At 44.1% G+C, this 12,963-nt stretch overlaps 1 protein-coding gene across 1 annotated transcript in view; it reads left to right on the top strand.

Annotated features, from left to right (window-relative positions):
- The window catches only part of HCN4 (hyperpolarization activated cyclic nucleotide gated potassium channel 4), a 103,297-nt gene that overhangs the window by 25,653 nt on the left and 64,681 nt on the right, over positions 1 to 12,963 (top strand). The window contains exon 2 of the mRNA XM_026856356.1: positions 4,240 to 4,663. Coding sequence (XP_026712157.1) covers positions 4,240 to 4,663 — 424 coding nt within the window. The remainder of the gene's footprint in view (positions 1 to 4,239; positions 4,664 to 12,963) is intronic.

Raw genomic sequence — 12,963 nt, 5'->3', positions numbered from 1 at the left:
TAGAGGTGAGGTTGCTCAAGTCCATTTTCTCTTGACAGTGCAAACACTACAGAGCAAGAACAGAAGTTAAGGCCACAAATGTGCCCCACTCCCGGGCAGGTTTTGACTGCCGTACTGACACAGCGATGCTGACGGGTCTAACCTCTGCAGTTCACTAGTGTCTCTCCAATTGGTCACAGTCCTTCCTGAGCTCATGTACTATAATTGGTTACACTGCATCATGGAATAGTTTTGAAAAATCAAGGTTTATTTCATTAAAAAAACAACATCCGAAAGCAATATTCTTAGCCTGCTGTTACATTATGCACTAGACAGAACAGAAAGATGATTTAACTTTCTGGTCAAAAACCACAAACTAATACCTACAAAGCATTCATACTGTCAGATCAATTGAGTGACACCAATGATGCTTAAAAAGCGTGTATTCTTGAAGTGTCTTTGCCACACTAATTCTCAGACGCATTCTGTTACAACTAAATAATATATTAGGAATTAAAAGATCAGAGATAGTGGTGTTAAAATGTGATTTTCAGATCTAAGAAGCATGCATACAGTATGATGTAGTATAAAAACCAAGTATGTTTGAACAAGACATCTGTATTATATAGTGCTGGCAGTTCCCTGTGCTGTGAACTGTTCAGTTGCTCTGAGTCAACTATAATAAAGCAATACATTCATATTAATTTTTTATGTAAGCTTTTGAAAACAGGAAGAGAAGTAAGAAGAAAACGGTATCAGAGGAAGATGTCCATGAGATGCATCTCTTAAACTCAAGCCATATGAATAGTTTCAGATCTGTTTAGACTCAAGAATCAAATTCAGGTTCAAACCCTTATTTAGCCTCAGACTTCTGTGGATGAATCCCATTCTCTTAATTTTGCCATTAGGCTTCTCTATCTGCAAGACAGGGATAATAACTCTGTCTGCCTCTTGTAGGTACCGCGGAGCCAATTTCATCACTCTCAGCTCTGTGGAATCCCTGGGTGAAAGGAACAACAGAAGTACGGAAAACATGGGTTATTAATAGCTGGTGCTTGCCCTTACATACATCACATGCACCGTTAGTCATTCTGGCCAATAATTTACAGGGAATGAAAAGATGTCCCTCAGTGTAAATACAAAATGACACATGGATGATATTAGACCTCTGAGGTGTTTGTGGTCCCTGAGAGTCTTTCCAGTCTAAATCTAGTGATGCCATCCTGAGCAGATTATACTTCATATGGGTAAAATTAAAACGTGCAGGAGCTGTGTAATCTTAATAGGTAAATTTTTACTTCTAGGCAGTTTACTTTGTAAAGGCAGTTGCATTTCCTGTGCTGGAATTGGTGTACAGACCAAATTCTTGGTGGTTTTCAGCTTTTTCTGCCTCCATTGTAGAGTCCAAAGATTATTTCCTCCCTGACACCTTGGATACCCTTTTATTAGCAGGGGTGCATTGGATACAAAAGTTTCGTAAGTGATGGCTTTAAAGGTCAGAACTGAGGGGAGCCCGTGGCAATAATCTTGAGGCACTAGTACACCCTTGAGGAGAACTGTGGCTTAAGAAACACATAGCATTGAATTTTAGCACTTCATCTTTGCTTTGCCCACATTGCAAGCCATGATTCTCTGTGGGCAGTTCAGCAGTAATAGGGGACTGGGACTGAAGAGTGTGTGTGAAGTGAGTTTGAAGATCTTAGAAATGGAATAGCAAGAAATGTTGTAAATGAGGATGCAGGACAGCTGAGCGTGGTGTGACCATGTCACTGTAAGTGGCTGGGGTAGCAGGAAGTGCTATAGTCAGGCAGAAAGCATTTCACTGGCGTTGTGTGTGTGTAAAACATCTGACTTAACTGTGAGCCATCCCAACCACTGTTGTCATTGTTCCCAGTTGCCACTAAGTATTGAAATCACCAGCCAGCATAAAAATAAGAGGCACAAGAATCCAAAGATCTCTGGAGAAAGCCACTTACCTTCACATCTCTGCATGTCTGGCCATGTCTGTCTCATGCCATTAATTTGAAACTTGGGAAAAATAATTTTCTTTGTGCATATCTCCTTCTGTATCCCCTGAGGCAAATTAAAGATGGCTGGGAGGTTATTTATTTTCGGTAATAATATACACACTGCTTCCAGACTTCCTGCTATTGTGTGATTATCTAGATTAATTGACTAGGAAAGCTGCAAGCATCATCTTAGGCCCTTAATAAGGAAGACCGCAACATGGATTTATACAGTATTAATGCATATTACTATGTGACACGGCCTTGCTCTCAGAAGCCTATGGACAAATCTCATTGCTGACTGTCTACCAGCACCAACTGTACCTTTATAGTAAGTGAAGGATTGCATGCTACCTTGCCCGCAGGGGCATGGCACCTTGAGAGCAAGAGAGAGAGTTGATGACATTTTTAGAAACCTCATTAGTGGATAACTTTGCTCATACTGAAGTCAGTTCCCATCAGGCTCTGCTGAATGTTTCTGAGCATTGCTGGTGTGCTGCTGGTTTGTGACCCTAGCTGTACATGTGTAATAGCTGGAATCTTAAACATGCTTTTAGGTGCCTTAAAGTGTTATGTTCTCAACAGGGAGAAAGAATCTATACAAAGAAGGCTTTTAAGGCATATTCTGCCCTTTTTGTTTTCCTGCTGAGAGTTTAACAAATCGGTGTAGTTACCTCACTGTAGTGATAACTGTTCTGCAGCAGCTCAGTCTGGTCCAAGGCCCAGGCTTAAGCTGAACAGCTCTTACCAAAGATAGATCTTGAGGATCTTTAAGGCAAATCTATTTCTCCTAAAACATTTCAGTGATTTTGACTGTAATCTGTCAGACAGATAGAGAAGCAGCTTGTGTGTGTCATTCTTCAGCAAACTCAACAGTTTCTTCCATTACATCATTGTAAATCCAGAGTCACTCTGTTGACTTCTCTGCTATTGAGATGACTGGTTTAAAGGACGGCTCAATTCTCTCCATTGCATTAAATTGCTGTTGCCTTTTTTATGGTCTAGGACATTAGGCTTATTTGGTACTCAAGAGATTAATAATAATATAAACACTATGCTAGATTGTGTGACTTACTGGAAGAGCCACTGCAGCTTTCTGAATGTTCAGGTTTAAGCAACCAAACCTGATAACCTTTTTTTCTCTGTCTACTTTGCTCATTTGCTGTGACAAGTGCATCTTAATACAAGTTATTTATAATAGCTCACAATATTACAGTAGGTGCCCTGTAGGATACAGTGTAGAGCTGACGAAATCTTGGCAAGGTGAAACCACAATACGTTGGTATCTCTACATGTGAAACATCTGGAGGGAACTGGAGCACCACAGTGTTGGGTCGTGAGGCTCCTTTGTGAGACTCCTCAGCAAAGTATGAGACCCAGAGAAGTTTTTAGTCCTCACTCTGGGTGAGTTGTGGCAACACTGTGTGATTGTGTATCTTTTATACTAATACCTGGGGAGAATATTAAAAAATGCCAAACAAATAAATTAGAAACTATACTCAGACTGTATGCCTTCAAAACCAAAAATTAATGTTGTTGTAAGGCCCACTGGATAATATTGACTTGCCACTAAAGTGAAGATAAGCTTCTTGGAGACTGCTTCATGGAACAGTAGTTAAATGTTCATTTAGAAATTAAATAGATATTCCTAGGCACATGATTCTGAGCTTTACTGATCATTTCTGTACAACACAAGAATCTACAGAGTGTGGACTAAACTCCTAAAGTCCAGGCTCAGCGTAAGCTTAGCTTAGCATGAAATCTAAACTGAAAACTGTGGATCACAGCACGGTCTCCAGTTCTATCCTGATCCAAATGCTATCAGTGCTAGCTATTTCTAAAGAAGGACCAGACAGTAGCAGCGAGCCTGGTGACTTGAACCCCAAAGAGCTTTATTGGCATATGAACTCTGAGGCCTTCCAAATACTTGTTCTCTCTCTCTTTTTACCTAACAGTTGCTGTAGTAACTGCAAGTATGTCAGTCTTTTCTTGGGTGGCTCTGAAGTCCAGATGGAAGTTTTCCAGTGGGCATGTCCAGAATTCCTTTCTGAACCCTCTAAGCCAGAAGATAAGTGTTCCTATGATCTTAATTACTTAATTAGCAGCTTGTGCACTCTGTGTACATGATGCAGACTAGCAGAGCATAGGGAATGAATGACAGTAGAGATGTATAAAGCACATTAGCTCTGTTGACCTGGGCTCCCTGATCTCCCACTCTATAGCTGATCTCACATGTCTTTGTCTTGCTGTCCAGGTTTTATTGGGATTTAACCATGCTGCTCCTGATGGTAGGGAACCTGATCATCATCCCTGTGGGCATCACTTTCTTCAAGGATGAAAACACTACCCCATGGATTGTCTTCAATGTGGTTTCGGACACGTTCTTCCTCATCGACCTTGTCCTCAACTTCCGAACAGGCATTGTGGTGGAGGACAACACGGAGATCATCCTAGACCCACAGAGGATCAAGATGAAGTACCTGAAGAGCTGGTTTGTGGTGGATTTTATCTCCTCCATCCCCGTGGACTACATCTTCTTGATTGTTGAAACCCGCATTGATTCTGAGGTGTACAAGACAGCCCGGGCACTGCGCATCGTGCGCTTCACTAAGATCCTCAGCCTCCTGCGGCTGCTGCGGCTCTCCCGGCTCATCCGCTATATTCATCAGTGGGAGGAGGTGAGCAGAGGCTGTGATGCACTTGCATCCTAAATCTTTTCTCCACTTATGCTGGTATTACACAAAAGTGCTTTGTTTGGATGCCCATTCTTCTACTTTATCCCAGTGTGAATGCTAAAGAATTGTGTCTTGAGTCTAATGCTTTGCATTTAGCAGGTTCCTGAGAGGGCCTTCAGCATATTGTTGCTTAGTCACTTGAGACTGTAGTATCTGCTTCACAATCATAAAATATATAATCTGAGGAGATGAATGAGCTGGGAGGAGAGTAAGTCCAGGTGGACCCCCTGCAAGGAAGTGTGTAGTTAAAGAGCTGCCTGTGAGTGGGGCAGTTAGCCACACGGTGGGGTCTTTCCCCCTCAGAGCCCCAAAAGGTCCAGAAACAGCTCCAAGGAAAGGTCTAGAGGCAGGTGATCTGCAGAACCTGTGGCATTTGTTTACTCAAGCATCCTTCTTTTACATGCTTATCTCTTGAATAAATGGCTTGGTGTTGTATTTATTACCTTCTTGCTTTCTAAATTCTGTTAAGGAGAAGAGGAAAAAAGAGTAATCTGCGGACAAATAGTGTCTGTTTAAAGACATAAAGATCTGGTGAAAAGCGAGAGCCCCACTACCCCTGGACCCTGTGCTGTTCCCAGGGGAGTTCCAGTATGCAGGGTGAGCCTTCAGGCCTCCTTGTGAGTGAAGCCACAGCCTTACAAGTAACTTCAAAATTAGTTATTTTTTGCTGTCTCCATGCTCTCCAAGGCAGAGAGAAAGCTCCCTGCAGCCCATGTCAGGAGCATATTTTCAGGACAAGGAAAGCTGGTCAAGGCAATTTCATCTTCCTCCCCATAATTTCTCCTCTGCTTTGGAGCAGACCCCGATGCAGAGCATGATCTAATACAGAGTGTGCTCCTGGGAATGTGAAGGCAAAGCAGCCATGCAAGTCAGGGCTAGATTGCACCAAGCTGTCAGAACACTAATTCATGGTAGAGCTGAGCCGTTTCCTCTTTCCAGCATCAGACTCAGAGGGAGAGCCCTGGTGCATACTTTACAAATTTAAGGCTTCATCTTTTTGGTGTTCTAATTTGTGACTGCTTCAGTGACAGCAGAGCATAATGCCTTGTTGCAGTTTGGGATGACATTGTGCAAGGTGCTGTACAGAGATGGCTACAGCCCTGAAGAATTCACTACTAGGTTAATTTGCTTCATTGCACAGTCAGACAGAAACTGCACAGAGAGATGGAGATAAATAAAAGTGTCCTTCCCGGTGTGACTCAGTAAGTCAGAGACTGAGCAGAGCAATGAAATATCTCCAGGTCTGTTGTCTTGTCCCTTGGTTGCATTACTTCTCTGTCCTCTAATCGAAGAACGCTCAGGAAAGGCGAGTTGGTGGCTTAGGCTTTGTTAAAGTAGCTCCCTCACCCAGATTTATGTGTAGCCACAGCAGTGCAGAGCTCCGTGCTTGCTTGCCTCTGCTCCTTGACTTCCTTTCCATAAGGTGATTAAAGAGAATTTAAGTATATTCGCTTGCTTGTACTGAATTTGTTTTAAAAAATAATGAAATGAAAGCAAATCAGCGCCCTTTCCCTGTCCTGCTTCTCGTGCAGTTTGACTGAGCAGCCATTTCTAGTTTCAGTCTCGCAATACAAATCAGTGGGGCATTTTTTCCTTTTGCTGGCTGTCGTGGGTACCAGGGACCAGCACAGCCAGGCGCTCCCCGGATCCCCCCTGAAGAGCAGGTTCCCTGGAGTGATGCAGTTCTGCAAGTGGAAGGGACAGATGGTGTTGGATTGCAGTTTGAGACTGCAATGCAGACTCTGTTATGCATTGCAGAGACCAGCAGAGCAAACATGATAGTCTTTTTTTCAAACAGGGCTCGACCCAAGCAGCAGTTTCCCGGAGAGAGTATGATACTAGGAGGTTTTCCACCTTCTCAAATGGGGGAGGGAAGCAGAGAGAAGGGATGATCCCTTGTCATTGGTGCACTGCATGCTACAAATCAATAAGGAGACAGGGAGGAGAAGTGCTTCTTCATTTTTGCATGGGAGTAAATGGTTGTGCTCCCTGAAACCACACTGAATTCTTTCTTCCTCTTACTCTGAAGTGCCTACAGATGATCCATCTCTGCAAGTTCACATGAATCTTTCCCCGCTGCACAGATCAGCAGTGCTGATCTGGAAGTGTTAATTCCTGTAGGACGGAGCAGTGTTGAACTAGGCTTACTCTGAGTGTGTGCAAGGGGCAAGTTGCTGTGCAGAGTTAAAGGAGGAGGACTGTTGGGAGAGGGGGTTGTCGAAGGTCTGTTCTCCTTTGTTCTCCCACATTATCCCACTCTCTGTCTCTTCTGCTAGGTAGTGTCCTTTCTCTTAGGGTTTTTGCATACGACTAGATAAGTTTAAAAAGACTTGTGAATAGGACACGCTGGTCCGCTGGAGAAGAGTATGTGTGCCAACTACAGGAATGCATGTAGGGCAGTCTGAGGCAGTTAATAGAGGTGGATGGACTAGTCAGAGGGGAGCGTGCTGCGTTGTGTCTGGAGAGAGCATCCCCACTTCCCTGTACTGAGCTTGTACTGTGACTTTTGATGGAGTAATTGCTGCTGCCTTCGTTATAACCAGTTCTGAGACTCTGAGTCCTGCATGAGGAGGAGAGGGGGATCCAGTATACACAGAAGTGTTAATCTACTTACTCTGCCTCCTAGACAAACATGACATCTGAGCATTAGTGTAACTCTGAGTGAGCACAGGGATAAGTGGTCACTTCCTGAGTTCATAGTGAGCCTCTCCATTTCTTCCCCTGCAGTTGTCCATGCTCTGCATGAATTTATCACTCACCCTGCAGTGAGGAGAGAGCAGCTTTCTCTAAGGCTGCAATGCTGTAAAACAGCCAGCCACTCAGCCGTTCCAGATCAATGCTAGTCATGAGTCTGTGGGCTCAAGAGCCAGTGGTTTGAAGTGCCTGCACCATTCTGGCTCAGCAGCGGACTACTCTGACATCCTCCCCCAGATCTGAAACAAGTGCTTTGGGGGCTACAGCTGGGCAAACAACCTAAAGAAAAAAGAAAAGAAAAAAAGGGAAGAAAAACAATAAAATGCACTAGTGTTCACTGGAGTACAAAAATAAGCTTAGTTCCAAATGTAGCAGTTTCATTTGCATTATCAATTTTGCATGAGTGGTCCAACGAATTAATTTACCAGTAGAGCAGAATATAAATAGAGTCTTTTTGAAGTGTCTGCCTTATCTACCCTGCAGTAGGAAGCTTGATTGCAATGTAGGAAGGCACAGTTGTGCTGGCTTGAGCCTAGCTTGCCTGGGTATGATGTTATAAACTTCAGAGTCTGGTAGTTACCAAGTCCATAAGCCGTCCAGGAGGCTGGCGTGGTCTGTGCCTGGAGCTGTACTGCCAGGGTTAGAACAAACCTGGGTGCTCCAGTCATGCCTTGTCAAACCCAGGGAAGCTCTCACCATCTCGGCCTTTGAACCACTCCGAGAACTCTTTAGGGCATCTGGGTTGGTCAGTGGTTCTTGACCATGTGAACATGGAGGCACGTTGTCATGCACCGACTCGGGGAGTTGGGCTTTCATACTTTTGTCTTGCAGAAACTGTTCAGAGAAAGCAGACCGAACACTAACATCCTACGAACCTTATCCCAAGGTCACTCAGCAGAACGAATAAAAGCAGAATAATACCATGTAACCCATATACTCAAACAAAATGAACCAATACAGTTCAGACTGTGAGTGTTAGACAAAAAAAAACCTCTTTAGGTTTTCACAGGCAAAAATGATTGATTTTTTTTTTTTTTCCTAAGAGCAATTTGCTGAGCTTTCCCTACTTTATGCACAGCATCTACCCCTGTGTTTGGTGCCAGGATTCAGTAACCTATATTTAAGATCAAACTATTTTACCTTATGAACAACGAATGTTTATTGGGACAACAGTAAAATCCTACTCCTATAAATTGGTTTCCAAATAGCACATAGGCTAAGATAACCAAAATATTTCATTTTTGGAATCTATATGAGGGATTATGATGGGAAGGAAAGGAACTAACTGGTTTACTGGTTTTGATATGTATCACAATAAGATTATAATAAGTGAAGGATTTTTTCATATTTTTGTCAGAAAAAAATCACATTTTTTAGTTTTTGTACCTGTAACATGAAGAAAAGGACAATTTGGTCATATTCAAACTATTATGTCAATGAAAACTTGAAAACTCTCCTGAATGCTGTCCTTTTCTTCCCTTGAGTTTCCATATTATATAGTAGTTTCAGAATGGAGGGAATGCATCTTCTCAGGTCTGTTACTGGGCACAGATTACATAACCTAAAAGATGACATCACTTTTAAGAAGATTCAGAGATATTGAGAAAATTGATTCAAAGGCTAGAGGGCCTGTGTGGAAGGACTAGGAGAGAGCTTCCAAAGTCTATGAGAATATGGCTCCCAGCTGATTTTTATTTTGATTTGAACAGCTAATTCCCTTAGTTTCTTCTGACCTATTTGTAGCCTTCCTGAAATTAATCTAAAATAACGTGGCTAGTGGCCTGGGGGATGTCATGTTAGGCCAAAGCCATAACTGGATCCTGAGAGGGGAGGAGTTGAGCAAAATGATTGTTCTGGAGTAGCACAGCAGAGTCCCATTCCATGAGCAGTTCAAAATAGTTTAGCAGATTTTTTATTGATATGATTTGCAATTCTGTCATGTTAAATAGCAAGGCAGACCCATGAGAGTAACTCATTAAAACCTCTGGCCACCCTTGAGTAAAATCAGACTCAACAAACACTGGTAATGTGGGAGAGAGGGCGAGAATGGGCTGGGTTTCTTCCTAAATTTACATTACCTAATTTCTGAAGGCAGCATTATCAAGCATTTGTCTTTAATGTCATTACAGGAGCTTATTAGGACCATAATGCAAGTTACAATAATTTTCACTTTCACTGCACAAAGTGACCCAAAACTGGAACATCTTTTCCTTTCAGAGAAAATCCTGGCTGCACTGAAATCGATGGCAAAAATCTTCTTGTTGACATATTAGAAGAAGGTTGTTCAAGATTTTACCACAGCCTTTTACACTGAACTGTTTTCACTTGTGAAGCACAACATCCTTGCAGAGGGAGGACAGACAACAGAAGGAAACAGATGTTCTCCATTCCTGCACAGACACTGCCTTTTCCCTCGCCTGCCCGTGGGCAGCCAGTGATCCATCCCCTGCTCTGTGGCGTGTTACCTGTCAGGAGAAAGAACCCTAAAAAGGTTTTTTGGTGGAGTTTGTCTTTAGCAGAAAGTTCTACTGCTATAATGCAAATTAAGCTTCCCACCTGGGTAATGAGAATACAGTTTCAAAGACAGTATCACAAAAAAATGTGTTATAATGAATTATAGGGAACCAGGCAAATATTTGAATAGCTGCACAGCTACAGAGGTTGCCATAAAAAGGAAAAAGCCTTTTATTTTTTTTACAGTCACTTTCTGGCAGTGCTTCATGTGTCTTCTGTCAACAGGATGCTATGACAGGGGGAGTAGATGGCTTGAGGGGTTGGGATTAGAGCACAGAGCCATTTGTCTCTTGATCAGTAGTACAGATCCAGTTTGTAGCCAGTGAAAGTAATTTGCTGTCTCATGGATGTTTCTTCTCTGATCTGTTCCTAGTAGACAGCTGTCTGTGTGACAAAATCACCTGGGGGCCTGGCCCTGGTAAGCCTCAGGCTCCCAGTAGCAGCAGCAGCAATGGGGTTAAATTCCCCCCATACCTGAAGTGAAGTTCCCCCTGACCAAGGTGTCAGGCGTGTCAATAAGAGGGTCTTGCCTGTGCCCATCCTCTGGTTCTCAGTGTCACAAGCGACACCAGTCTGGGCTTTTATGCTGGGATGGAATTATACAGGTTTTCAAAGAGATAGGCTGATCTTCTAATGATCTTTAATCACTGTGATAGCTAGTTGCTGTTCCAGCCTTTCATTTTCCTCTTCCCTCAGACTCCTCCTAGCCTACTCCTTACGTGTCCCTTCACCGGACACTGTGATAAGTTTGCCCTTCTCTTGGGAGCTCACGTCTCCGTAGTTCTCTGCCAGCACCAGCTGCCTGTAGCTCAACGCCCATATCTTGCTGTCTGCCTGTCATTTTTCTTCAGGCCATTGTTTTTGGAAGGGGGTTTCTGGCAGGCTTTATTATTGCTGCTGTGTTACAATAACAGAGGGTCCTCAAAGGAGAAGTGCTGGAGCCTGACATGAGGAATTCCTCCTGCAACCAGTGTCTTTTTGTAAGATTTAATACCGTGGAGGCTACACTCACTGATGGGGCATGCTCCAGCTGAGCCATGCAGGGACCCCGGGCCCTCAGCATCTTGACACAGCCCCCCATGTTGCTGTCATACAGGTGACACATGAGGTGTTGTGACCTACATGTTTGTAAAGGGAAGAGGGGTCTCGACAACTCTGTGCTCTGACTGCAAACTTAAGGAAAACTTCTGGGAGCCTTCTAAAATGACAGAAAAATGCTGTGAGCTCAGGAACCAGCCAGGGCAGTGCCCAGGTCCCTTAGATGTGTGGAAATGCAGAATCATCCCTCAGGAGGGCTGTGACCCACAGCAAAAGCCCTGTGAAGGCCTGCTTGAAGGGGCTGTACCCTCTGTGGAGCTGGAATTGAGCACCTCAGGTTGGGTCTGAGCCCTAAGCAGACTGCACAGTGCTCTGCATCGCCTTGTGTCAGTACAGCGTATGGGGTGTATGGGATGCTAATGTTAGGGACAGCCAATACAGCTTTTTCAGAGGGAGATTCCTGTTACCATTTGGGTTGCTGATTCAATGCCAAATCTGGTTTTGTCTTTTAGCAGTATGGGAATCATGTTCTGCCAAACTCACCCAATACTTTAAAGCCAGTGTGTCTAAGGCACATTAGCCCTGGCAAGTGGTAGCAAATTAATTGCTCCTCTTGTTGAAGCTTCTTCCAGGAAGGGACTATTGATTCCAGTCATATCAAGTGAAAAACTTTAATGAGGTAGCTGAAGAGAACAGCATTTCCTCGCCTCACTGTTTGTATTTGGCAAGAAAGGGTTGGAAAGGAACGTGCCGAATCCCTAAGTTGTCTGAATGAAGCAGGAGCTTGGCCGGAATCTGACCATGGAAAAAAAATTCAAGTTGGTTCGTGGGGGAGAAAGAAAGGGGATTTTGGAGTGTAAGAAGGAGCATGACAGCATGGAGTTGCTTTTTGCCAAGAGAGATTGAAGTAAGTTAACTTCATTTCCCCACAGAGCATCCTCATGTGCTCTGAGCCAGTCACTGGGGAAGTGCCAGATGGGGACCTGAACAGCTGCTCCTCTGAAGTTGGAGTGAAAGGGAGAGCAAATCTCTGCCAGCAGGAAGAGAAAAATACCCCACTCACTGGTATAATTAAGGGTTTAGATTCTGGAAAAGAATCTGTTCTGTATCTGAACAGCTCTTTAGATACGAGTGTGGCTTCTTCTGTCTGGTTTGCTTTGCTTGCCTCCCCCCTCGAAGCTGGTGGGCACTCTGAGGCACCACAGGACACCAGAGGAATCCGCAGTAGTGGGTACTTACCTAGTCCATTTGTTATTGTAAGTGGATAGCGCTGGTGGGAGAGACCAACCAGTTATCGGTACACCTCACTGTTGGTAGACACAACACCCTTGGGCAAGTGCTGTTGTGTTGTGGAGCTCAAGGCCCAGCAGAAGCCTGAATCCCTTCCCAGACAAAGCTCACTAGGATGGGGTGCAGGGTTCAGACCTCAGGTTCCAGCACCACCGCTAGATAATACTGAGAGTTATAGAATTCATATGTGTTGCCACGCAAACAAGGTAGCCAAAGGCAAGCTCTTGCCTTTCAAAGGTGCTGTGCACTGAGGAAGGGTGGATAGGGCAGTGTCAGCCACGCAGAAAGGTCAGGTCCCATCCTGCCAGGCAGGCTGCATGAGGGCTCAGCTGGCTGGAGGGGCCTGACCCTGCCTAGACTAGCTGGGGAAAGAAGGAACGCTCTTTCACAGGGCAGCAAAACCTGAGGCCAAGCTTTGGCTCTGAGCAATTCTCACTTCCACTCTAGAGAAAAAGTTGCCAGCCACAGTGCAAGACTCTCTCCAACACACTATGTGTGGGGAACTGGAGCTGGAAAGCCCCAGCCCTGAGAAAATGTTTGGTTTTTACCCTCTTTTCTTCTTGCTGGAACTATGCTAATATAATGCGGAACAGCCTTGCTTTCCCCACTAGTTTGAGGTGAAAGGAAGAAGTCGTCTTTCTTGGGAAGGACAAGCTTCACTCCTGAGCAAAGCACGGACAGGTGCGAAGGTTTAATGGGCAAGAGCC

This window comes from Athene cunicularia, assembly GCF_003259725.1.
Source record: "Athene cunicularia isolate RWA chromosome 10 unlocalized genomic scaffold, athCun1 chr10_part1, whole genome shotgun sequence".
Taxonomy (NCBI): Eukaryota; Metazoa; Chordata; class Aves; order Strigiformes; family Strigidae; genus Athene; species Athene cunicularia.
This window is presented reverse-complemented; position numbering and strand designations above follow the sequence as displayed.